Here is a 26,318-nt window from a genome sequence, read left to right on the forward strand (position 1 = left end):
GCGCCACTCTAACGGTTCGGTTGAAATGTGACTCTCTCTTCCTAGCAATTACTTTTTCTGCCCACGTGATTTATCCAGCTCGAGTATTCAGTCAGTTTATTTGCTTGGCTGTCTCTAGTAGTTACCGGGATTAGCACTGCAATACCCTACGGCCATTTCTCAAGCTTGCTGAATTGTACTTAGCTGATGTACTATGATTTAACGCTACCATCAAGAAGCCTACTCTGGATAGTTATGTTTGAGTAAATAATTTAATAAGAAGTGCGTTTGACAGATTATTTTCACAATAATTTATCACCAATTGCCATAGCCACTTATATTTCTGTTTTAACTAACAACCATAATAAAAGAAAAGAATAATGATGGGAGTACAAAAAAGGAAATTAGAAGAACATCTTTCTTTATGTGCTGACTTGTAGATATAAAACAAAGCGGCTGCAGAGTGGAAGTGGCAAGTAGACCAGGAAATATAATTTGTGCTTCGCTTATTATAAAAAAAAAGAAGACTCTCAGCGCCCGAGAAAAAATAACAAGTAGAAAGAAAGATGGTAATAGAGGTTACGACAGCTTTAAAAAAAATTAAAAAAATGCAATTTCTGACAATCATTGTGCTTGAATAAAATATAATATATATTTAGATAATAATTAAATTATAATTAGGAACATAATTATTTTTACGGCATCTCCATTTTTTTGGTTTTTTTGGTACATATTTTTTTTATATCTTTTGAAATGATTTGCCCCCTTTTAATTAAACTTAATTTACTCTTTTTTTTTCTACTTTGCCTTTTTTACCTTTTTAAATTCACGTTTATAAATAAAATATTAGCATTTAAGCTTTAAAAAATTATTTAATTCTTTTAATTCAAACAATAATGGCCACTAAAATCAATCTATAAGTCAGGATTAGATTTTTCATTTTTTTCCCCCCCTTAACTTTATACATACATTCCACATATGTAAATTTACAACACTTTTTCAGGACAATTTTAATCTGTTTTTAAGGACGAAAATTAGCAGCATCATTTCAGTAGACAATAGTTCATTAAAAAAAAAGTATAAGAAACAAATTGATTGCTAAAATTATGAATTTTATTAAACTTTATTACGTATTAAGCAAATATAAACCTATTAAGTTTCATACTTAATTCGAATTCAAAAAATACCCACCAAGAAAAAGATATTCTTTCATGTTAATAGAACAAAAATACGCTAAGGGCATAAAGAAAACAATGAAAAGTTCCCAAATTATCAATTTGTGCAGAATGTAGCTAAAAAAAAGATGAATAATTAGCTACTCGTTAGTTTAAGATTTGTTTTACATCACCAGTAAACAATGGGATTTATAAAATAAACAATTGATGGTCTGAAGCTAATTTTGCCACTTTCTTTTGATTTCTTAATAAGAAAGTCCTGTAAGAACATGATATTTGCTGTTTTCGAGTTTATTTACAAATTTCTGAATGAACTGATACAAATCGTTTTAAGTTTCTAAAAAACAAACCTTGCTCTTTTTTAAATTTTTACACCTCACCCATTTTCGAAGTTGAACTTATTATATTTGTAATTAAGCCACAAGTATGTATCGTGAGCCAGTAGACTTAAGGGCCTTTGTCAGTTAGGTTTATACTTTCCAAATTTGCTTAGCGTTGGGTCAATAGAATATTTTTATTTATACCTGCTCACATCATCTTTTAAACGAACTGAAGTTAACAGACATTATCGACTGGCTTAAAAGACTACTAGACCAACGTTCAAAACTTTACTAAAACCCGCCTTGACGTACGGTATTGAACTGTGGGCTTCCACGAAACGCTCCAATCTTCAACGAATTCAATATCTTCAGTCTAAAATTCTCCGCACTATCGTTAACGCTCCATTTTACCTTTCAAATCTAACTATCCACACAGATCTGGAAATTCCGTTTATGGGTCAGGTTGCACGAACTCGTTATAAAAGTTTTCATCAGAACTTGCACTCTCATTCCAATCCTCTTGTCCGCCATTCAGATCATCCTCCCAGACGATTGAAACGTCAGTGGCCTCAAGATTTTCTCTCTTCTGAAGAGGGTAGCTAATCCTGGAGACGACTTAGGAAGTGGGTAACTTGTCCCCTCAATTAGTGAGTTTGTAGTGGTGTCAGTTATTGTCATTGTTACTTATGGCGCATCTAGGCGCTGGTGTAACTTAACAAATAAATTAAAAAAAAAAAAATACAAGTTATACGAATAATAAAGTAGTAAAGAACAAATATTTCTTAGAGTTTGATTTTTTCAATAAATGCCAATAAGTTGTAATTAGTATTAAATTACAGGACTTAAATGCGAAATGCCCCAGTTCCGTCAGATTTTCATAAATACGAGTTTTCCTGAAATCAAAATTTATACATTTTTTTAATCACCTTTACACCCCTAATGAATACATGAAAATAAATTAACAAAACCCAAAATATTTCTAATAAATATTAATATTATTTCATAGAAGTTAAATGATCCCGATTATCGAATTTTTCCTCAAAACCTTCGTCTCGGATTTCCAGGTAAATAAACGGAACATAGGAAGAAGTTTACCTCTAATTTCCAGATGGCTTAAGTGTACATGTCTAAAAGCAAACCAAATATTTTATATCGCGTTATTTCTCTGTACACATTCATTATTAAGAATTTCCAGATGAAATACCACTGTGTATGTGGCAGTAACTTACCTTCAGCAATAAGTAAAAATAACTTTACCATAACCTGTGGATCTGAAAGTTCAACCGACTTTATACGTATTTCAATATCTATAAAACGGCGATGTGGTTAATATTGAATTTTATTACTTCTTACCATCCACGTTTTTGTACTACTTTTTTCATATTTTCCATTTTCTATAAAACTCGATACAACGTGCCTTCTGATTTATATTACTTACTCCAAGGTAAATTTCGTACTTGTTGTTTTGTTCACATTTTGCAAAAACAACTTTGAAACCGCAAACATTCAGCATAACCTACTTAAAAGTATTATTATAATCAGTTAACTAAAATTTCAAAGATAAACACAGTCACCTGTTAACATTTTGCCTAAATGATTTTTTTTTTTACTGAAGGCCGAAATTCTCTAGTCATAGTTGTTTGTATACGTACACTTTGGAAACCTTTAAGGAGTAATGCAGTTACAGGTTTCAAGAACAAATATTCACGTATGCGAACTTGTTAACTATTACACGAATGGTTGAAACAACTACTTTCAGGGCGAAAGATAACTTTTTGCATAAAAGAAGTAATGCATCCATCTCTTTTCTGAGGTTTAATGCAGCTACACAGATCCACTAAGTCCACCCCACTGGTGCTTGGTGAAACTACCTCGCTGCAAAAGTCTCTCCAAAATGAGATAATTTAGAAGCATCAGGAGCTTAAAAGGATTGTAAAAAAACTTATATCTTTCTATAATATTTGGTAACAGTACAATTCTCCTTTAAAGGACGGCATCGCAGAGAATTAGTAGGTGTCATCCTCTTCCCAAAGAATACTATATCACGTTTTTGGCTCACTTTCTTCAGATGTACCGAGTGAGAAAACTCGTTAGCACATGCAGCCTACTTCTGCTAAGATCTGGCTAAACTAAGATCCCTTTCGGTTAGAATTTCACGATATAAATTTCTGCCTATTTCAGCCTGACACCTAGCCTACCAAAAGGTTCGGGGGTGCCGTAAGAAAGGATAATGATGACTCTTGTCTGGCCTTCTTATTTTCTGGTACACCAGTATGTTCTGGCACCCAAAAAGTACCATTTAATTATAAAACAGTTGACAGGAAAAATACGATTAGGCTTCAGAATTGATGGTATAAATTCTCCAGCCAACAGAAAATGGGAAATGTAGTTTATAAATATGTTAAGAAACTATTTCTATTTATTTTTGTGATTACAAAGTGTCTTGCTACAGTTGCAAGGACAAAAATGCAAAATTAGAAAAAAATTAACAAAGAACATTATTCGTAGCAGCGAAATAGGAAATATTATAGGAGGATTGGGATCGATCGTCAGTGAAATCTTACCCAATCCGTATAGCCCATATTATTGTAAAAATATGTACATATTTAATAATCACGAGTGTTTTAACATAAAAAGCAGCTCGATCCTCAGTCGAATTTTGAAAAGATCACATCCATTGGAAGATTTTCAGTAAAAAAGATTATGTGAGCAGGTATAAATAAAGATAATTTATTGATCCAACGCTAAGCAAATTTGGAAAGTATAAACCAAACTGACAAAAGCCCTTAAGTCTACTGGCTCACGATACATACATGTGGTTTAATTACAAATATAATAAGTTCAACTTCGTAAATGGTCTAGAGAAACCCAAAACTTCAGCAGTTACGAGCATGTTGCGTGAATGGAAATTAAAACTGTCCGGTAGGACAGTTGTATAAGGGTTTTCTGTCTATTGAAATTGATTACATACAAGTATATGCACAAATCTAGCACATTCAAAATCATAGAATCCATTTACTGGAAACATTTGTCTAAAAAATAAGTTAAAAAGCATATTAAAGTAGGATTTCATTTCACTAAAAATATAATAAAACATTTTATATGGCAATTTAGCGTTAATGTGAAATTTAATCTTATGGCAAATATATGGAAATTTATTCAAAAAAAGATGAGGGCAATAATAGTCAAGTATTTACCCTGCACTTACATACAAGTAAACACAAAAATTGTATTTACACTTTTGCTTTGCTTGTTAAAGAAAAAAAAAAGAATTTTATTACAAAAAAGAAAACCCCTTCACAAACAAGTAGTTTTTTATTTTATTATTATCATTATTATTTTGTTATTAAGCGCAAGGGAAAAAAAATTCACAATGTAGCAGTAATGATTTAAAAGGGAAAATAAAAAAAGGAATATTTTTATCAGCAGGTTGGCATTAACACAACCTTGAATATTCTCTGTGTTAGTTTGTAAATTATAAAGAAGACTATACAATACATACACCCACACACACACAGTGGTTGGGTACATGTGTTGGTTTCCTCTTTCATGGAAAGTAGGCTTGAACCAACCTATTTTCACATGGTAGATCCCTTTGATGTATTTGCGGCACAGAGATTATATTGTGGGTCTTGCCTTTGTGACAAAACTATGTATCTACACAAAACTGAGCTTGTGTACTGTCGTCTTATATAAGACATGTCTGTTGGAATTTTAGTAGCTGAAGGCATTTATTTATAAATGATTTAATTTCTTTGATATATTGACAATATTTATTAAATCTATAAAACTAGATTTATGTTTTCTAAAATGGTTAAATAAATTTTTTCTTCACATACTCTACGGTTTATAACAAGTCTTTTCCATGGCTCTCACAACTTGATATAGTTAAAACAGTTATAGTCAGAAAAGTTTAGATTGTCTTTGATATATCTTTCCAAAAAATGGAAAATCTCATAATAATCAAAACAAATAAATATATAAATTTCCAAAAATTCAATATCGTATTGCAGAAAGAAACACAAAAAAAAAATCCTTCAAATTCCAATTTTAATCAATGATAACATAGTAAAGCAATTTTAAAATGTTTTCACAAATGGTTTATAAAAGCACTCTTTGTACACGCAAACCTTTGTAGTTTATACTTCGTTCTGTACTGTTAATGAAGTCAGCTAAACTTTTGAAGTTAACTAACGACTTAATCCAATCAATTATTAACCCTATTTAATTATTTAATAGACAAAACACTTAATAATTCTAGTTCTCACAAATTTAATTATTAAAATAACAACTGATTTAACTAAGGATTTGATATTTTTTGAGCGTGATTTGTACCTAACGCATCGAAATAACTCGCAGAAAAGCCAGAAAGTTTTAACGAATCAGGTGGCTTAAGATCTACTAAGAGGATATAAAAAGCGTTACCAATTAATACTAAGGAAGAACTATCTTCGGAGCTTTTATTTGAAGAGCGGCAGGCAGCGAGTTAGGTATTGCACTATGCTAGCTGATCAAGTAAATGAAGTCGAAATCTCTTCGCCAAACTATCTCTGATGAGGAATGAAACTCGAAACCGGTCAGGGATACAATAAAAATGCGTGATATAATTGATAAAATCCAGCACTGTAGATCTAACCGTATAATTTTATTGTTAACAATAAGCATGAATTTTTTTTTACGCACAAACAAAGCTTTATTGGGGATAAGAAGCATTGTTCTTAGCATTTAAAACAAAAAAAAAACCTTTATTTCTTTAGAGTGACTGATAAACAATTTTCTAGAATTTTGTATTCATATAAATATAGTGATTGCAGGCATTTAGACGAGTCAAGTGGAAGAATAGTTCAACATACACATTAAAAGTACTTTGCCTGCGACGAAGAAATCCTCTCAGACGGCTTTGTGAACTCCTTGTTAGCGTATGTACTTAGTCGTCAGACCCACTGGTTAATGCTTCTTCACTGGGAAATGTTAAAAATATTTTTATCGATTGCGGAGACTCCCCCTGTGCCTTGTTTTATCACGAGAATTTGTAAAAACAACTTATTACTCCGTTCGGTGTAATCCAAAAATCGTTTCTTTTCTGGCGGGGAAAAAATGAATAAAATTATAGGTTTACAGCTATAACCCAAAACTGTAAATTCTCTGATGAATCTTGTAATTAAATTTAAACGATTTAATAAAACAACGTTGGAATAATTTATGAGCAAATGATTTTAAGTTGAATCTTGGCCATTTAATATTATTTTCATGATAAAATTAAAAACGATCGCAATATTTAATATTATATAAAACATTTTCACAGCAACTTAAATTAAATAATGTTGATGGAAATATTTGATATACGATGGACCTAACTTCTTTTCTTTTTTTTTATAATTTGTCGAGGATCTTTTAAGTATAATAAATTACTTAAAATAAACTTTACATATTATCTGTAATCTTACGAAATGTAATGTATAAAATCTGTTGGCTCTGTGTGAACCACTTGACAAGATTACAACTTGTACGATGGCACAGTGTTAGTAAATTATACAGCAAGAAAGTTTACATTTTAAAACAATCATGGTTCAACATGGCTAACTTTTAATTATAACAAAACAGTAGTAAATTCTTGTTAAAATAGAATAAATTTTATTTTTAATAGAACCTAACTAACTAATATGCAAATTAAAGAGTTACTTACAATAAGTATCTGTCATAAGCTTGTCAATGGTGTCTTGCTTCAATTTTGAGTTTCTCTTCCCCATTGTCCAGTGCCACTACCGCGACATTACACTGAAACTAATATCAAGATCACATTAGCTGTTTATTATACATACCTTTGTTTACTTACCAGATATATGTATATATTAATAATGGGATTTAATTTAAACCAGTCGCAGATTCTCTGCAGAAGGTTGTGAAACACATTTGGTTTGAACAGTGACTATCATTAAGTAAAATAACTACCAATGAATTGACGAAATTTCTTGGAATATACAATAGGCAAAAAAAGTAATTGCACACCCTGTTATTTTAAGGTTTCATATAAAAAAAAAATCGCTTTTTTATCCAAATTACGTTTATTTAACTTCTTAAATCAAACACTATAAGATGATAATATAAATATGCAAAAGAGTCAAATAAATTAAGTATAAAGAGCATAATGTTATTTTATACTGCAAAAAAAGTATTTGCACAGCTGTAATTTGGGATCTCTTGACATGTAAATAAAACAAATGCCCTAACAAAAGAGGATTAACGTCACCTTTGGTACTGTCTATACTCACTTTACTATATTCATTAGTTTTTATTGTGTTTTCAACTAGTGCATTGAGATGGCTCCAAAATCTAGAAAAATTCCTGTGAGTGTGAGACAGGAAGTGCTTATATTACATCGTGCAGGAAACAGTAATAGAGAAATCGGAAATAAAGTAAATTTATCGTTTGCAACAGTGAGGTATATCATTGAAAGAGGAACGACAGAAAATAAGCAGCGAAGAGGTCGACCAAGAGCCTTAAATGAAATGGGAGAGGAGGAAGGTCGTCAAAGACGCACTGAGAAAACCAACACAGCGTTCAAAAACTTGCGCATGACCTGGCGTCTTGTTCAGGAAAGACGGTTACACCTCAAACAATAAGAAACGTCCTTCACAATAAAGGCATACGAGGTAGGCTACTCTTAAAAAAGCCATTTATTAGTGAGATTAACAGGAAGAAACGTCTTGAGTTCTCCAAAGAATTTGTTAAAAAACCTATAGAATTTCGGGAAAAAATTATTTTTTTCTGATAAAAGCAAGTTTGAGGTTTTTAAACCACAAAATATAATAACAATCTGGAGAAGAAATAAAACTGGTTTGAATACAAAAAATATATTAAAAACGGTTAAGCATGGAGGAGGAAATTTCTTGGTTTGGGGCTGTATGGCTTATTTTGGGGTGGGTAATTTAGAAGTTTTTGAGGGCATAATGACAGCTCGGCCTTACGTGGAGGTGTTGCGAGGCAACTCGAAGTGCTGTAAAATTAGGTTTGGAGAACGATTTTCATTTCCAGCAGGATAACCATCCAGAACAATACGGCCAACATTACAAAAGAATGGCTTCTTTATAATGCCCCAAGATTACTGACCCCACCTCAATCACCAGACCTCAACCCAATTGAAAATCTGTGGCATATTCTGGACAGGAAAGTCCGCCAGACCTCTATTACAAGTAAGGAGCACTTAAGACAGGTGTTAGTTGATTCCTGGAACAATTTATCAGATGAGGTGACAAGAAATTTAGTTGAATCAATGCCAAGGCGTTACAAGCCGTAATTGAAGCTAAAGGGATGCACACTAAATATTAAGGACAATGTTATGATTGGTTATGGGTAAACCAAATTATTTTTTGAAATGTTTAACTAGGTGTGCAAATACTTTTTTTGCAGTATAAAATAACATTATGTTCTTTATACTTAATTTATTTGACTCTTTTGCATATTTATATTTATCATCTTATAGTGCTTGATTTAAGAAGTTAAATAAACGTAAATGGGTAAAAAAGCGAATTTTTTTTTATATGAAACCTTAAAATAACAGGGTGGGCAAATACTTTTTTTGCCTATTGATATAAAATTTCCTTTTACAAACTGCGACTTTTTGTGCCGTAACGAGAAAAGGGTTAGTTCAACAGTCAGCTCAACAAATAAATTAAAAAAAGACAGATTAGGAACATAATACAGAAATCTACACTTTTTTTTTCTTAATATAATCTTTAATACAAAAGTAATAAACAATACAGCGAGTTATAGCAAACAGAACTTTTTTATAAAAGGAGTTTACAGTCTTTTTAGAACGAAATCTAGAAAACTGAAAAATCGCTTCAGCAAAATAGCACTTTCGGATTGCCGATTTTGACTGAAACCTGATTTATCATAAACAAAACAAAATAAATTGCTTAAGCTTTCCTGCCGTCTCTTTTCTTTTTTGAAATATTCAATAACATCCACCCAAGCTTACGAGCCCATTCACTAGAAACCACAATCGCAATACTTTATTTGAGAAAGTAACATAAAAAAAAAGTATGTAAACTGATCTATTTTCGATTGAATCTCTCATGTCTCAAATCTTGTAACCTTTAAAGGGCATTCTGGCTAGCAATGACCGTTTCGTGATGATATTTAATTCCTGGTTAATTTTAAATATAAAGGAGATTCTTTCATTTACAAGCATCATGGCAACCAAATGTCCGTTGCTTTAATATCTTTAAACAATATATTAAAGATGTTAAAAATAAAAAAGGCAAAGTCTTATTGCACATATTATTTCCTATAAAATATGTAACACCTTGGGAGAAAGATTTTTAGCCTTAACACCCACTTGCCAATGATGTTTACTAGATGAAACGAATACAAAAGGAAAATTAAAAAATACAATTACTAAAATCGTACTATTCAAGATGCTAACTACTTACTGTATTGCAACACTTTCGCCGTGGAATATATAGAGAGGTTCAAAGGAATCAATCTGACCACTACAACAGTCCAAGAGCAATAGTTATTTTCAGAAGTAATATCCTAGTAAGAACGATTAGGTCGAAAAGGATAGAAGTGTATGAGGGGCAAACTGGTAACATTAAAAAAGGGGCCAGCCCTTACTACCTACTAGTTGCCCTGACGTCAGAGGCTTATAGTGCTCCATTAGAACATGTCTTTTCACCCGCATCAGTAGTCTTTTTCAGGACAAAATAATTGCTTATTCCATCTATTCTTTTTGGCTCTTCTGAAAGTTCAAAAATTATATAACAGATATACATATAAAAAGAAGCAATATTTCTATTAACTAGGAATACAAAAAAATTATAATATGACTGTATAATAAAATATAGAAATGGTAATTTACTGACAAAAGCTTGACATTTACAATAAATGATTCTTTATTGTAAAGAAGACTACAAGAGAAATGTGTCAAAAATGAAGGATTGTAAATGTAGGGTGCTTGTAGAGGTTGTACAGAACATATGTATTGGAAAAGCTAGCTCTACTTTTACATTTATTCTGAGTTGGTTCTCCATCTGGAAACTAGTCACTGAACAAAAAAGGAATTACTCAAGAATAGGGAAGATGAAATGCCTTATTTTAGTGGATAAATTGCTCACTTCTAAGGTATTTGTTTATAATATAATAAATAAACGACCTTTTTTTTGTTTTTTGTTTTAGTAATGAAACATATTTATTCATAAAGTTTGTTTAATCTTCGAACAAAATTAATCTAATATTCCGTTTTTAAGGAGCAGTCAGTCCCTACATAATTTACCATTCATTACATTCAGAATATTGAAAAGCAAGTAAACAAGAATGCCATTAAGGGTGATTGAAGCTATTCGAAATAATAAAAAACTATTTGAATCTTTCTTTTTGTGAATCTGGCTAATTGTAAAGATTACAGATAGGTACTGTGCAGCTATCTGTTACATTAATAGCAAAGTTGCGTACCGAAATAAGAATCGCATATTATGCAGAGAAGCAAAAGATGTGTAGACCAACCGTTTTATAGTTGTAGAGCTACTACTTAGTTATTTATTACGTTTCATAATAACCATTTTATAATTTTATTTAAGTTTACGCAAATTCAGTATTGTAGTGATTCTTTGGAAGAAATGTTTAGCTCGGATAAAACCTATGTATTATATTAACCGTTCTTGGGAGCTGAAATGGGCAACACAAACTTTGAAAAAAATAAATCCTAAATATATCAGATTCTGTAAACTTTCATGCGCGGACATATCAGTAAATATATCTCCATAAATGTCTAAACATCACAAATATTAACATACCTCCTACTTCCATGTCAACTTAGTTAATAACAAAAGGACTTAGTTCACAATACAAACTTGTTTCCAAACATTTGCTCTAAGTGCGTTAGCCGGGGGGCCTCTAAAATACGTAAATCTACTAATGTTCATTCCATTTCAAAACTAGCGCGTTTTTTTTGTTTCCACCAGCGATAAAGAAGTCAAATTAGCTGGCACACCACATCTATGTCGGTTTCTAGTAAAAAAAAACGGCTTTTTTGTTATCACGCGTTTAAAAACGTTGTGCTGTAAAGATGGAATGAAACATCCCAATCAAGTACTCAAGAAAAACAAATGTTCAATTATATAACTGTCATAACTTTTAACCAGCAATTTAAATTCCAAAGGTTTCTCTCATCAGTTGCCTTTTTCGAAAGAATTGATCAATTATAATTAACTTATGTGCTTCATTTTTTTTAAAGCGTGAAACTAAACACTTCAGAATAATAATTATAAAAAACGGGAGAAATAAAATATATTTAGGCTCAAGGTGGCAAGAAGGGACTGTCAGCAAGAGAATATTGAGCGAGCTGAACAAGTAAGCGGTACTGGGCCGTCCGTCAGGTCGATGAACATTCATGACACTGGAGCTCTTCTAAAAAAAAAAACGACAATTCATTTTTTGATTTTTAGTTTTCTAACCAAAAAAAAAAGAATAAAGACATTCCTGCGAGCTTGAAATACTAAATTCTCCATACCAAATAAAGACAAATAATTTTTTTTTCTTTTTTCAAACTGTTTGGTCAGCGATAAAATAAAAATAAATAAATGCATGCGACTTATAAGTTTATTTGAATGACTTCTAAAAACAATCAGCAATTTCAATGTTAATTAAGGCACTTCAAACTTTTTAAAAAACAAAAATTGATTGCTATAATTAATGAGGAAAAAGGAGAATTAAACGCTTTTCGAAACAAAAGAAGGGTTAGAACTTTACTGGTTTAACAAATCCTTAGTTTATTTACATATAATAGTAACTAACGTGTAAGTATCTAAAATAAACTTCAAGTACCACTTAAAAACTTAAGTCACGAACAGCAAACATTAAATTACGTATAAGAAATCCACAGAAGTAAATTTATATGCACTATCTCTTCAATTAATCGCTAAAAACAAATAAATGTTCCTTCATTTTAATGTCGCGTGATAATAAAAGCTACTGCCAATATTGTCACTCGTCCAATTGCTATACTTTTCTTTCATTTACCAAGGAACTATTCAACAATATCTTGCACTGATTACAACCTTTTAATAGCAATTTTACGAGTATTTATTTTTGTAAACAAAACTATAGTTGACTCATTTTATTAAGCATTATGATGAGCAGTATTTAGTAAAAGCAAGATTTCAATATTGTCCTCTGACTGTCGTTTTAGTGTAGTAAGGTTCCCAAATTCTATCGAGTTCCTAAATTCTGTCAAATGACAATTTTTTTAACCTTTTCAAACTTGCTCCTCATTTGAATTCAAATACTAATAAGATATTTTACTAAAAAGTCATTGATCTTCTTTGAAAGAATGTGTAATAAGATAAAAAGACTAAGATTTTAAGAATAAATGCACCTGGCACTGATTTTTATTTACTTATTTTTTTTAACCACTTAGAATAAATTTTTATTTTTCATGCTCATGCTCTAGTTTTATTCTCGTATTTATTCATATCCTACAATTTAAAGTTCAATTGCAACACACACACAAGGAAATATTGTGATTAAAGTCTAATAGTTATGTTACATTTTATAAAATTTGTGGGGTTTTAAATCATTCTAAAACACGCAAACTATTATTCTCACGCACACACATCAAAAAATAACCTGGAAATTTAAAATGAACCTGACTTGTATATCCAGAACAAATTTGTCTGAGATTTTGAATTCACAATTAATTGGGGGAAGAAAACTTTCCTACCCATTAAGAAAGAAATTCAATTCTCAAGATTATTCAATTCAAATAATTATTAAATTATTAAAATTATTCAATATTCAAGATTTAAATTCTATGAAACATCCACGGATTTTCTTTTAGTCTGATTATAATATTGAATTTTCAGTTACGTTTAATATTAAATGGTTCTCCCACAATCCAACGAAACTTAGTTGGCATCATCAAACCATTCTATTAAATATCCTATTGTATTAAATAAATGTGGATTATTTAGAACCACTGAGTTTACCACGAAAACTATTGCTCAGTTTTGTGATTCAATTAAAAAATGTAGGCAACACTCTTTCCAAATTTTACTCATACTTAAGTATAGATAGTTATTATTGGTATTAAATTCATCGTTCAAATCACCATAAAGTATGTAAATATATTCAAAAAGTTTTTAAGCCTACAGCTAAAATTAAGACTATAGTTTCGAAACAAAACGCGGAAATTTCTCAGACCGTAACACCCTTTCCAGTCATACTTCCGATATCAGAGTAAAAAGAAAACTTAACAGAATTGTTAAGCCGCAAAACTTCCCGTTGTAGACTTGCAACCCCTCCACAAATATGCGCATAACTCAACACTTTCAAGCAATATTTTTTATATATACATAGATATAGAGCAAATCTTGGTTGGAACTTAATGAAAATTAATAGTATTTTCAAATATTATAAAAGTATAGTTTCTCTTTATTAAATTTAGAACTAATCAATAATTTTACAATACTTAACAGAAATGACTGCATCAGGCCCATGAATTTCCTGTGTGGTTGACAGGATCTCGTGGGCCAGTTCAGTGATGCCCTACTAAATATACGGGTCAATGATTGGTACTATCTGATAAATTGTCCGTGTAACCTTTAGATAAGTGTCCAAACGAGAACCCATGTAACAAACATGCTCGGTTTACTTTATAGCGAGCTGAATAGACGGGAATCTTTCAGGTCACGCACCTTTTATTTCATCTTTTACCACTTTAAATAAAAATATAAATATATATTTATTTCCATTTACTTGCTTTACTTCTACATAAATTTCTTCTTCCTTCTTTTCTATGTAGGAGAATATGTATGCAATAACATTCTTTTATGATACGACATTCCATGACTATGTATATGCACCTTTGTTTAATAACAAAACATCAAGTTTACAACCTCTTTAAATCTCATCATGCCGATAAAAACAAGCTTCACCTAGCTAGCTAATTCAAACTGCTTGCTTCAGTTTGCATGAAGGCATTTTAATATTTTTAATTTTAAATTAGAATCATTATTACCGTTATCTTCCTATATCTTCTTAAATCAATTAAGAAGTATTGTGATCGAGATAATTTTTTTTGAAATTTTGTTTTTCACTGTTTTGAAGTCTCTCAATAAAGCGAAAAACAGGGAATCTGTTCGTAATTGTTGGCTTTATTACGTTAAGAGTTTTAGGAAGGGAAGTAGACAAAGGAGAGAAAAATATAACGCGTATAATACTTGAGAGTTCCACTTAAAATGGAGAGTTTGATTGATCGACAGTTGCTAAAGAAAAAACCTAACTTAATTCAAAACTAAGATTTTGAACTGTTCAAAATAAAAAACGACCCGATTTGTGGAAGAACAAGTCATGAGTTCTTTATCAAGACAACGCGCCGGCTCACACTGCATATTGTCTGTCAAGACGTTTCTAGCCAAGTACAACATCCCAGTTTTAGACCATCCGCCTTATTCGCCTGATCTGACCCCATGTGGCTTTTATCTGTTCCCCAAAGTTAAATCTGCAATAAAAGGAACACGATTTCAGTCCGTTGAAACTGTGAAAGAAAAAGCGGCACGTGTCATGCAGGAGCTCACAGAAGAAGACTTCCAGCACTGTTTCGAACAATGGTAAATTCGCATGGAGCGTTGTAGGGATAGGGGAGGGGTGTAATATTGAAGGTGATAATAACTAATTATGTATAAATTAAAAAAAAAAAATGTTTTACAGCAATAGTCTCGTTATTTAATAGCCACACCTCGTAAGTTATAATGCACTATTCAAGCACAAATACATAAAGTTACCAACATGCAACTTCGCTGACTCAGTTGGTAACTCAACCACGGAGTACTTTTTCTTCTAACCTCCAGAACCAGGACTCTTTCCAGCACGACTTTCACATCAGCGGTAACTGTTCAGCAATTCAATGTGCTTGTGGATAATCAATAAAAATCATTACAGAGAGAAAAATAGAACCATTACAGTTAATTAAGCGAATTCATTGGACATAATTAGACACCTGACGCGAAGTGATTAAAAGAACAAAATGAAGCTTTGGCTACGATGAATTAGAGAATGCACTTTTGTATTGGTTGGTAAATTCAAAACTTGTAAAGTGACTTAAAGCAAGTAACACTTCCGAGCGCCGTAAAACTTATTTTTTTTTTTTTTTTTTGGACACTAATTACTCGCTGAAATTCTTAATTTGACAACTGTAACCAGCAAAAGTGTGTGTATAGGAGGAGAGGGGCCTATATCAGATTTTTTTCACTTTATTTAATAAACCGCATTCCTTTAATGAGGTAAAATTGTTTTCTTAAATAAAAATTATAACGAATTATTCAATAGTAGCTTATTTATTTGTAAATATTTAAAAACACATTTTACCATTTTATATAAATTTCATTTACATTAAAAGTTGGAGGAAAGCGTTCTGTGCAAGAAATGTTATTGTAGCATCAACCGCTTGTTGGTAAAAATGAATAAAAAATAATTTAATTAAAAAGGAAGGAATAAATATATTCATTTGATTTAAAGCAGAATAAACATTGGATTAAAGGAAAAGTTAAAATTACTTTTTAAACTTTAAATGAAACTGCTAAAACGCTCAACGAGACTGGGTTCATCCTTTTTATTGACACCAGCGAAAATTAATGTTTTTAACATTGCTTTATTCGTTATTTTCTGATAGAAGACCTTTGGAAAACCAGGATTGGTTTTTGAAAAATTACCTTTGACACTAATTTTGTTGATTTTTTTTACACAAAGATGTAGATGTTTTTTTTTTTTTTTTTTTTTTTTAAAGACTAACTTTAGTTAATAATGTTTTACAATGGCTTATTTTAAGTTAAGTCCAGCAATCCATCTCGAGTCAATATATTAAAGTTAATTGAAGTTAACATTATTCATGTATATTTATTTTTACAACAGTCTAACATTCTTTTTCTAACCAATTTTTGGCGGAGATTTTCTTCTATAATGATGTCATTGTCAACAAAGAGTTGAAAAGGATATCCTGGCAATTCAGCAACTTCCATTAATAAAATATTGAAACCGTCGTGGCCCGTGAAAAATCATGGAAGAAAGAAGTAAAGCTTCACTAAATATTTCCGAAGTGAAATAATTCATTTTCAAAGATAAAAACTCAAATCCTATATTAATCACCATTCCAAAGTTCCCGTGGCATATTATGTCTAATTTTTGAATTTAAACTAAACTATTCAACAATAAAATGAAACTGTTGCTCTAAATTGATGCAAAGCCAGTAATATCTTGTAAAAAATCAATTAACCCACGTCAACGAATTCAAAAACAATATATGTATATTTGACACTTTTTCAATAAAAGAAAATAACAATATGTTTAAGCTTTAAGGTGGATAATTCTAGTAGATAGTCTTTCTTTATCCATTGCCACATACGTACAAAGATATTAAATGTAATTAAAATAAAGAAAACAAAACAATTATTGGAACCGCTAATTCAAAATTCATCCTTTCAATACTCATCACTAAACTTCGCATGGTCTATTTAAGCCATGGAACGACTGATTACGAAGATGATTGTTCGAATAAGTATAATATCTGCTGCTGTCCACGAAAAATAATTATAACTTGATTAGTTCCAGAGAGGTGCTGAACATTCAGTATTTTAAAGCGACTATTTTATTAGGTAGACTGACGTAACAACTAATCATTCATTTCTTTTTTAGGACAATCGAGCGAAAAATAATAATAACAATAATATAGTGTAAGGCGCAAATCCGATTGACTGTTTTATAATCAGTTTAGGCCTCCTCCGGTGCATCACCATAGTATACAAATACCAACTGTCTATAACCAGACCATTCCCAAAAATTAATCTTAAGCATTTCTTGAATTCTAAGTAAGTAGGAAATTGCTTGACTTCACAATGCAAAAGACAGAATTAAGGAAACTTCTTTTTCTCTGAAATAGTGAAAGGAAAATCGTTTTGGTGGAAAACCAAATTGTGTAAAAGCTCTCTTACAATCTAAAAAAAGCCGACAAAATAAATGGACTGATGATGAATGGACTAACTTTTAGAAAAGTTTGTTCAACTTTAAAAAGCTTCAGAGATAGAGAACATTTTATTTTTATTTTTTTGACTGGCCTAAACTGGTTTGGGAAAATGAATAAAAGCGCTATGTGGATGAATCAAACAATTTATGCAAAAAGGAACATTCCTGTAATTTTTTATTTATCAATAAAAAAAATTGTTAACTAATTAATTCAGTTAATTAATATTAAACTCAAGCGCTATGACGGTAAGAATACTTGAATAAATAGCTATAAATAACTTTTTCACGATATAAAATACTGACGTCAGTGACACTTTTATGTAAATGTTGGCCATCCCCTTTCGGAAATGTGTATTTTCCTAAAAATAAATACGTATAAGAGATTAAATTGTGATTACAATTAACACTACAAAAAATGATAGTGCTAAAAGTAGATGTTAAAGGATCGGATAAAATAAATTTTACATTTTTCTTTAATCGTGTAGGATTCGTTTCATTATATCTTTTTTACAAATTGGATTAATTTTTATTATTAATCTAAGAAAAGAAGATATTATTTTGTTATATTTTAACAAGAAATTGAATGTGCTATAAAGAATCAAAGTTTTTTAATAACTAACCAATTATTAATTAATGTTGTAAACAAAATAACACTAAATAAAATTTTTAAAAAAATTGTACAATATTTACCAACGATCTAGTATCCAGAAGAGATTGTATAGCGCGCGATCTTATACAGATTTAGTAAATCGCTAAAGAAGACGAAATGTGCAGATTTGGCGGGCGTACAAGGCGGTGGCCACCAAGCTACTGATGTCGGCCGGGGGCGGAGGGCGCATGTCCCCGCAATGCGTACCCCCCCACTAACCTACTCAGGCATGGAGGCGGTCGGTCATCAGGAGCATCCCGACATACAACTACACACTGGAACTTATAATGTCACTAAGCTATTTTTTTTTTTTCTTTTTCTCTTTTCAATATTTAATTCAAAGCAAAATTATAAATAAATAAAAATATAACTTTGGCCAGTAAGTATGTCAGTTCATCGATTTTTCTTTTAGAAATGATTATGGTATTATTCTGGACCTGTTGGGCGTAATGGAGAACACCTTCTGCAGCATTCTCTTAGAGAGTCTTCTCACCTTCTGTACGGTCTTTTTCATTCAAGGCGCGTTAACATCTAAGATCATTGGCGCCCAAGGCTATATTCTCAGTGCGATTCCGGTCTCCAGACAAAGTTCTCTCGTTGAAGATAACACTGTTCATTCGCCGAACAGTGAGCAGTAAAAACCTCCTATGAAAAGAAAATTGAACCCGAAAATCCAGCAAACGCTAACCACTGAGTTAATCCCTTCCCTAACTTTTCTGAATTATAACAAAGCTTAATTTAACAATTAAGCGAAATGAATATATATAAAGATGGAAGAGGATTAAAGTTACAAGTTCTGGCTCCGATTTTTTGCATTGGGATAACAATGGATCAGGTAGCTTCTCTCTTGTCAACTTAGTTATGTCAATCAACATTGGTTAAGAAAAGCAGTAAACCATCTTCCACACAGTTTCATAATCTCAGAAAACGATAGTGTATACAATCTCATATTCAACTCGACAAATATAATTAATTAGATTTGATTAGATTTCATGGGGTTGGCAGAACGCTAACGTCATAGCAATCTAGTGGAACAGTTGTGGCAACCACTAGTTAAAACAATACAGAACTAATACCATATCAATATACAAGCGATATTAATGTATAAATTACTTAATATAATTTAGTATAATTTCAATACTTGTTACTATTTTGAAAAATAAAACAGAAATGTGTCTAAAAATTTACTTACGGTTCATAACAAATCTAACGACAATAATCTGTCACTGTTAAATTGATGAAGGATGCGGTCGGTCCCTTGGGTACTTTGAGTGGCCATTTAGAGACAGTACTCAAGATTTGGCGTTTCTCTAATCGGTTAATCTACGCCTTTTAGATAGAGCAGTTAAACTGTAATAAATAATAATAAAATTAAAATTTTTTACTTTTATTTTTTGTTAAAGGTCCTTCTATTTCGTTTTTACCCCTTATAAGAATAAGTATTAATAAAGTTTTCAATTTTACGTTTAACCAGAAAAACATGTTATGTGCTCCATTGAACTCAAAAAGGTTTTATTTACAAAATAGGCATTCTCTAAAGATCTGCTTTGTGCTGCATTATTAAAATTTAATATTATTGAGGAATTATTAATTTAATAATATTCCAAGTTTCCAGGAAATTTTGGACAGGAAGTTACTATATCTTAATATTTTAAGCTTTCGCGTTCCTTATACATCTAAAAACAAATCTAGGTCTTGTTTGAATTTCTTTTAAATGCCAATGGATTTAAAGACTGGATTCAAAGACGTTATGAGACCATTATAAGTACATTTATTAAAACTGTCCGGTAGGACAGTTGTATAAGGGTTGACCATCAAAAACTGCACGAAAAAGCGTAACGTTGAAAAACACCCAACTTTGACAATTTTTTTCTCTTTTTCTATAAAAGATAAAATTCCCAAATTTTCTTTAAATCTTACTCCAAACCCTCCTTCATAACTGTAATTTTTTTGCAACCACCCAGATCTAATAGGTTTCGAGAAAAAAGTTGCCGAAAATGAGCAAAAACCGCTTTTTCAAAAAATGTTCTTGTTCTTGTTCTTGTTCTTCTTCTTTTTGTTGTTCTTGTTCTTGTTGTTACCTTTTTTGTAAACAACGTAGCGCCTAAACGCGTGAACCGATTTTCATGAATGAGGTGTCATTGGATTCGGAATTTTATGTAGATGTGCCTTTTTGGGGTCTCGACGCTGTACATCGAATGGGAGAGGAGTTAGCCCCCTTAATGTAAGGCCCCCTCCAAAATTATTATTACTAATTACTCTGTAAATCTTGGCCCGATTTTGATAAAATTTGGTAGGATGATAGGGTTAGGGCTCCCCTACGTAACATTAAAGCGGCGATCAGCTCTTACACTTGTTAAGGGGAAGTATAGCAATCGTTTCAAATTATTGACACGTGAACCGACCGAAGTGTCATTCGAATCGAAATTTTGTACAGATTTGCACTTTAAAAGTCTCGACGCCGTGCCTCATAAGGAGGGGAGTTCGCCCCACCCAAATAAGGCCCTTTCTAAAACTATTATTACCAATATTTCTATAACGCTTAGTACGATTTTGATAAAATTCAGCTCGAATAAGTGGTTAAAGCTCCTCTACGTTGCTGATGCTCTTGCACCTACTAAGAGGAAGTACTGCAATCGTTTAAATAATCAATGAGTGAACCGATTTAAATCAATGAATTGTCGTTCGATTAAAAAATCTTTGCCTTTTAGGGAGAAGTACTGCAATCGTAGTTTATTTTTCTTACTCCTCTTAAAAGGAAGTACTGAAATCGCAGTTTAATTTTGATATTCACGTACAAATACCTTCCTACGCTTTTTCAAAAACATTGTTATTGGGGATGGTTTGGGGGACCGCAACTATAATCATTCTTTAAAAAGATCTCTCCAGTGGTAGTTACGGTTCCGACTTAACACCTTATCAGGTTATAATTATAGAATTGCTTATTCCAAATTTTAAAAAAATCTGTAAAGCAGATATGTAACTTTGTAAAATAGACAAAAAGGAAAATCTATCCAAAAGGTACAAAAATCTCCTTAACAAAAACTTACAGTTTAAAATGTTAAGTATAAGGGTTGATTAAACGCCAAAAGGTACACAAATCAGCAAGTACCCAACATTTCATTAATACTTCATTAATATTTAAGTAATTCTACTGCATTAATTTTCATTAATAAGTTATTTTTTAGAATTTATTAGATGTCACAGACCCTTATGCTGGCCACTTCATTTATAATATTTTTTTGTTATAATTATGATAAATCACATAAATATGTACATGCATGTTAAAGTAGAAAAATACAAAGTTAGAGTCGGCTACTGTCTTGAATTCGTCTTACCGAAATATTCGTGAGCACAAATAACACACAGTTATAACAAGTAGATTATTCAACAACAATTATTGATTTCTCGATTGTAATTTAATTTAGTCCCCCTAATTTTACTTATAGTAAAATACTGGAATAATTAGCTGTCCTAAAAATATGCATATCTTATTTACTTTATATTACATATATACAACATTGTGGGATGAATACCTACATTGAGAATGTAATTGAAGAAAACTATGTTACTTGCGATAAAGCCAGATAATTATTATAAACGTTTGACTACTTCATAAAATAACAATTACTTTAATCGAAGAATGAACTTAAACCGACGATTTTTGAAAATCATTGATGTATGTTGGTGAAGTTTCTTTTAAAAGAAAGTTTTGAATTTTTTAGCCTCATAATTTTTTTTTATTTTTTGTAACGTTTTTCTTTTTAACCTGTAATTAATAGTTTCATTATTATAGATAACTAGATATTACAGTCAATCTACAGTGCTACTTGAACATATATTTTGTAGACGAAAATGGCCAGCATAAGGGTCTGTGACATCTAATAAATTCTAAAAAATAACTTATTAATGAAAATTAATGCAGTAGAATTACTTAAATATTAATGAAGTATTAATGAAATGTTGGGTACTTGCTGATTTGTGTACCTTTTGGCGTTTAATCAACCCTTATACTTAACATTTTAAACTGTAAGTTTTTGTTAAGGATTTTAGTAAATCTGAGTTAAAGATAACACTAAGTAAAAAATTAGAATTCTGAAGAAATCATAAAGAATCGTAGTAAGAGTAAGTCATGTGAGTGGGAGGTCAATTTTGTAAAAAAAAAAAAAATAATTTTTTTAAAAATAAAGCTGCGTTTTAAGAAAGTTTTTAGAAGCGCAAAAAAGATTTACGATAAAAGGAACCTTCTAGAATGGGAGGTATAAAATCGCCTGTCCAATCCACTCTCATTATCCGGTAAACAAAACGGGAGCCCCTTGATTGTTTTCGATTCTTTCTTTAGATAATCTCAACGATAAATTCTTCTTGCTAAACTAGAAAGTAAAGAATATTCCTTGGTTTCTTTTATTTTCATTTTTATTGTCTATTTGTCTGGTTGTTTCTTCTTTAAAAACAAAGTTTTATCGAAAGAATAACTTCAACGACTGCCTTTTGAGGTGACAAGAAAAAAACAACGCAGAAGAAATTTACAAGCGTAAGTAAATGGTCTTCTGGCTAATTCTTTTTCATTCATCAAGTTCTATTTCACTCCAGCTAGCCGCTACCACTTTAAAAAAAAGTTTGAAAAGCAACAAACGGCAATTACCTCAGCGCAATTTACAAAATATGAAAAGTAAAGCAAAATAAAATCTACAAACCAAGACATGAATTCATAATTTCAAAAACAAAGTTGTGGCAAAAGCATTTACATTTCTTCAGCTTCCATTAAGCAAGTTCTTAAACTCCAACCAAAAACAAATCCGTCAAGTTCATTTGCGCACAAAAAGTAGAGAAATTTGATTCAATTCCAACTGTAATTACGATATACTTTTGCTGTTATCACCAGAATTGACCTAGATTATGTGTTTTACACACATTATTCAAATGAATAAAATATAAATAAATATTAGAACATGGATTTGTGTGTTTTCCTTAATACTCACGGTTAATTTAGGAATGTAACTTCTATTTAAACCCTTTCTTAGGAAACTTCATTTAGGACACGCCTGTCTAAGGAGGGCTACGAATACCTCTAAAGAGCCATTTCAAGGAAGACTGTAATTCAAGGATCTATCACTTTTATAAAAATTAAATTAATGGCTGCAATTCTGATTTTGAATAAACCGCGTGAGAAGTGCAATTTTCTTTCTTTAACTGATATTTTGAAGATAATTAAATACTAAATCACATAAGAACTCGTTAACTCTTTGTTCGAACATTTTTCTAGGCCAACTTATTTTAGGGCAATTCAAGTGGAAAGGGAGGAATTATATTTCCTTCTAAATGCCTTTAAGGGAATTGTATGGGATTGCCACCTACGTAATACTGGGTGAGGATTAATCTTGTTAATATAAAACCAATATTGAAATATATTGAACGAATTATTTTTAGCATCCGAATGTTGTCTTTTCAGTTAAAAACAAATTGCTAGTGCTTGAAATTCTTTTTGATTAAAATTTATTTTAAAGAGTTCTAGGAGTTGCACTTCCTTCAAAAGACATTTTATTATAGTGAATTTGCACCTAATTCAAACATTATTTAATCAATTTTCAAAATTAGATGACGTTAAGAAATTCACTAGAACACATAACTGACTGATCAGATCACACAAGATTTGTATGAACAATTATGTGCTAAACTCCGGACAAACAAAGATAAAACAAAACCATCATCTGTTCTTATCGCTTAAATAAATTTATCACCAATCTTTTAGTTTAACCGTTGAAGGGCGACGAATCCAGTACGACTAGCAATTACTAACTTCATACGTAAGTTTTAAATAACTTTTTTCTGCATAAAAACAACTACTTTACTTTATTTTGTTTTTTTTTTAACAGCCTTTGAAATGTTCAAATAAAATAAAATTTACACGTTTTTAACAATTTTGTTTTTATGTTTAGATGTTAAAAGTGTTTCCATTTCAAACATAGTACCTTTGAAAAAATTCATGCAGAACTTTTAAAATTACAAAACGAAAATTTTCGTATTTGAATTGACGTATTTGTAGTGTTTAGACTGCTAAATCTCCTGCCTGTCACCCACGGATACAACTTGTAGAACTTTATTTGTTTAAAATATTATTTATTTAAGTTCTTTCGTAAGTTGTTGCGTTTTTTCCCTTAACAAGTTTAAAAATACAAAACAATTTTTAATTTCTAGAATGTATTTTTAATTTTAAAAAGTGTAAGAACCATTTAACCAAATCTACAAGTACAAATAACACTTTCTATTACATTAATTTTTGGATTGCTTACCCACTTTTTTTTTTGGAGGAATTGCAATGAAGCCATTATTTAATTTTCCATAAATGTTCAATCCAACAAACATTTTGCAGAGTTTCTTGTAAGGATTATGTAATTCTTATATTGCTTTCAATTACTCTTTAAATTTGGATATTTCAAGGCAACAGGTTCTCAATTTTCTTCAGAAGTAAAAATGGGGCATCCAGTTTTCTGAAAAATCTCAAAAAACTAAATTAAAGCCCTGTAAATTTCTTAAGTTTACAAGTTATGAATGAATGATTACCTCTCCCACAAGCACTTGAAATTCCCTCGCTGGTTATTTTGACTTCATCCTCAATTTTCTTCGATGAGGAGTGTTATAAAATAAAGAACTCCAAGATTACAACAAGTTTGTACAGCAGTAGCAAGCTTGCTAAATCTTCTTTCTATAGCCAGTTCAGAATCGCCGTAGACTGCGAACTATAAAAAAAATTGGTAAATGTAAAGAATAGCGCCCGGAGGTGTGGCCTAATTCGAAGTGATTCTGATTCGCTGTTACCACATAACCCGCCAAATTCAAAAGTAAATATAAAAAGATTTATTTTATATTTACATTTAAATCTGGCGGGTTATATGGTAACAGCGAATCAGAATCACTTCGAATTATTAATTCAAGGTTGATAATTTTATTTAAAAAAACAGATACAGAAAATAGAGAATCTTAAAGAGGGTTAGTCTCTATTGTCCTTAGTTCGCAAGCCCCAAAACCTCTATAGAGGAGCAAAAATAAGAACGCCAAAGAGATCAAACCCAACACTGATGCAGAGAAAACATTGTCGATGAATATTTAAAGTATACAACAAATCGGTTGTTGTTCCTTCTTCTCACCATAGTAGAAAACTGCAAACAAGAAACACTGTCTTGTAGCCTGGAAAGAGGAAACGAATGGAAACAAACACAAGAAAGGTTATAGACCTTTGGCGGGAACAAGAAATGAATGTAAAAGCGCGGGAAAATGCGTAAAATCGATGGAGGGAAAGATAAAAAAAGAACCGCCAAGAGAAAGCTGTGTTCGCCAGAACAGGTAGATTAATAAGTTTGGTGCAGAGATTTTAACTTCATTTATGTGTCCATCTCGCAGTATCTTGCTGCGTCACAAAAATTCTGCTGATAGGTGAAACTCCGAATCCGGTAAGGGATACATGCGCGTTACGATGGATAAAATCAAAAATATTACGAGATACTTTTATCTTTTTCTGCAGTAAGGATAAAAATAAATCGTATTCTAAAATTAGATACCCAACAACAAGCGACATCATCTCACTGATTTACTCTTCTTTTATCTCTTGACATTTTATAGTAAAAATTTAACAAAATGATCATCTTCTGTGACATAAATTATGTATCTAATTTACACCTACAACAAGAATAATCATTATTTTGAATTAAAAGCAACAAATTATAGAAAAAAGACAGTCTTAAAATTGGGGTCATCAATGTCGGATATTTTTTGCTATAGTTTGTAGAAGCAACTAGTAGTAAATTTCATTGTTTCGGTTCAGTAAAGAAATTTTAATCTTACTTTTTCTCAGTCGCTTACTCCTTTATGAAGAAAAATCACACTGGCCAATTCCTCGTTTAAATTTTCTCCTACCCATCTTCGTTTACATTCTAATCGTATTAGTACTCGTATCATCTGCAAATATATTATATTAAATATATATCGTTATTTAGTGGCGAAATAGAAGTGCATCATTTTAATATTTACTCTCATTTAGTTTCTAAACTACCACCGCACGTCCAATTCAATCTTAAGAAAAATGAAGGAAAATGTACAACGTAAATGAAAATGTAAATGTATCCAAACGAGCAGCACTTCAAGTTGATGGATTTCGTCTAAAACCTTAGTCTTCAGAAG

The 26,318-nt window shown here is 31.1% G+C and overlaps 2 protein-coding genes across 10 annotated transcripts in view; one reads left to right on the forward strand and one right to left on the reverse strand.

Annotated features, from left to right (window-relative positions):
* Window positions 1–26,318, reverse strand: part of LOC141449860 (frequenin-2) — a 242,879-nt gene that overhangs the window by 211,968 nt on the left and 4,593 nt on the right. Inside the window, exons 2-9 of one of the 7 annotated variants that reach the window (XM_074119742.1) lie at window positions 25,983–26,096; window positions 24,705–24,880; window positions 24,434–24,631; window positions 23,123–23,234; window positions 22,889–23,032; window positions 19,333–19,490; window positions 10,101–10,217; window positions 7,161–7,258 (exon numbers count right to left, since the gene is read on the reverse strand). In XM_074119742.1, coding sequence (XP_073975843.1) covers window positions 7,161–7,224 — 64 coding nt within the window. In that variant the 5' untranslated portion in view covers window positions 7,225–7,258; window positions 10,101–10,217; window positions 19,333–19,490; ... (3 more) ...; window positions 24,705–24,880; window positions 25,983–26,096. Of the gene's footprint in view, window positions 1–7,160; window positions 7,259–10,100; window positions 10,218–18,181; window positions 18,452–19,332; window positions 19,491–22,888; window positions 23,033–23,122; window positions 23,235–24,433; window positions 24,632–24,704; window positions 24,881–25,982; window positions 26,097–26,318 lie in introns of those variants that run through there. The other 6 variants (XM_074119738.1, XM_074119737.1, XM_074119740.1 and 3 more) reach the window with 6 other exon arrangements.
* LOC141449855 (ATP-sensitive inward rectifier potassium channel 11-like) overlaps window positions 1–26,318 on the forward strand; it is a 94,683-nt gene that overhangs the window by 56,284 nt on the left and 12,081 nt on the right. The window contains exon 1 of one of the 3 annotated variants that reach the window (XM_074119720.1): window positions 23,888–23,947. The exons of the other annotated variants lie outside the window; for them this stretch is intronic. The gene's annotated coding sequence lies outside the window, so the exon portion shown is untranslated. Of the gene's footprint in view, window positions 1–23,887; window positions 23,948–26,318 lie in introns of those variants that run through there. 3 annotated transcript variants of the gene reach the window in all.

The sequence above is a fragment of the Rhodnius prolixus genome, unplaced genomic scaffold, assembly GCF_049639745.1.
Source record: "Rhodnius prolixus isolate KJV_2025 unplaced genomic scaffold, Rpr scaffold_2, whole genome shotgun sequence".
Classification (NCBI taxonomy): Eukaryota; Metazoa; Arthropoda; class Insecta; order Hemiptera; family Reduviidae; genus Rhodnius; species Rhodnius prolixus.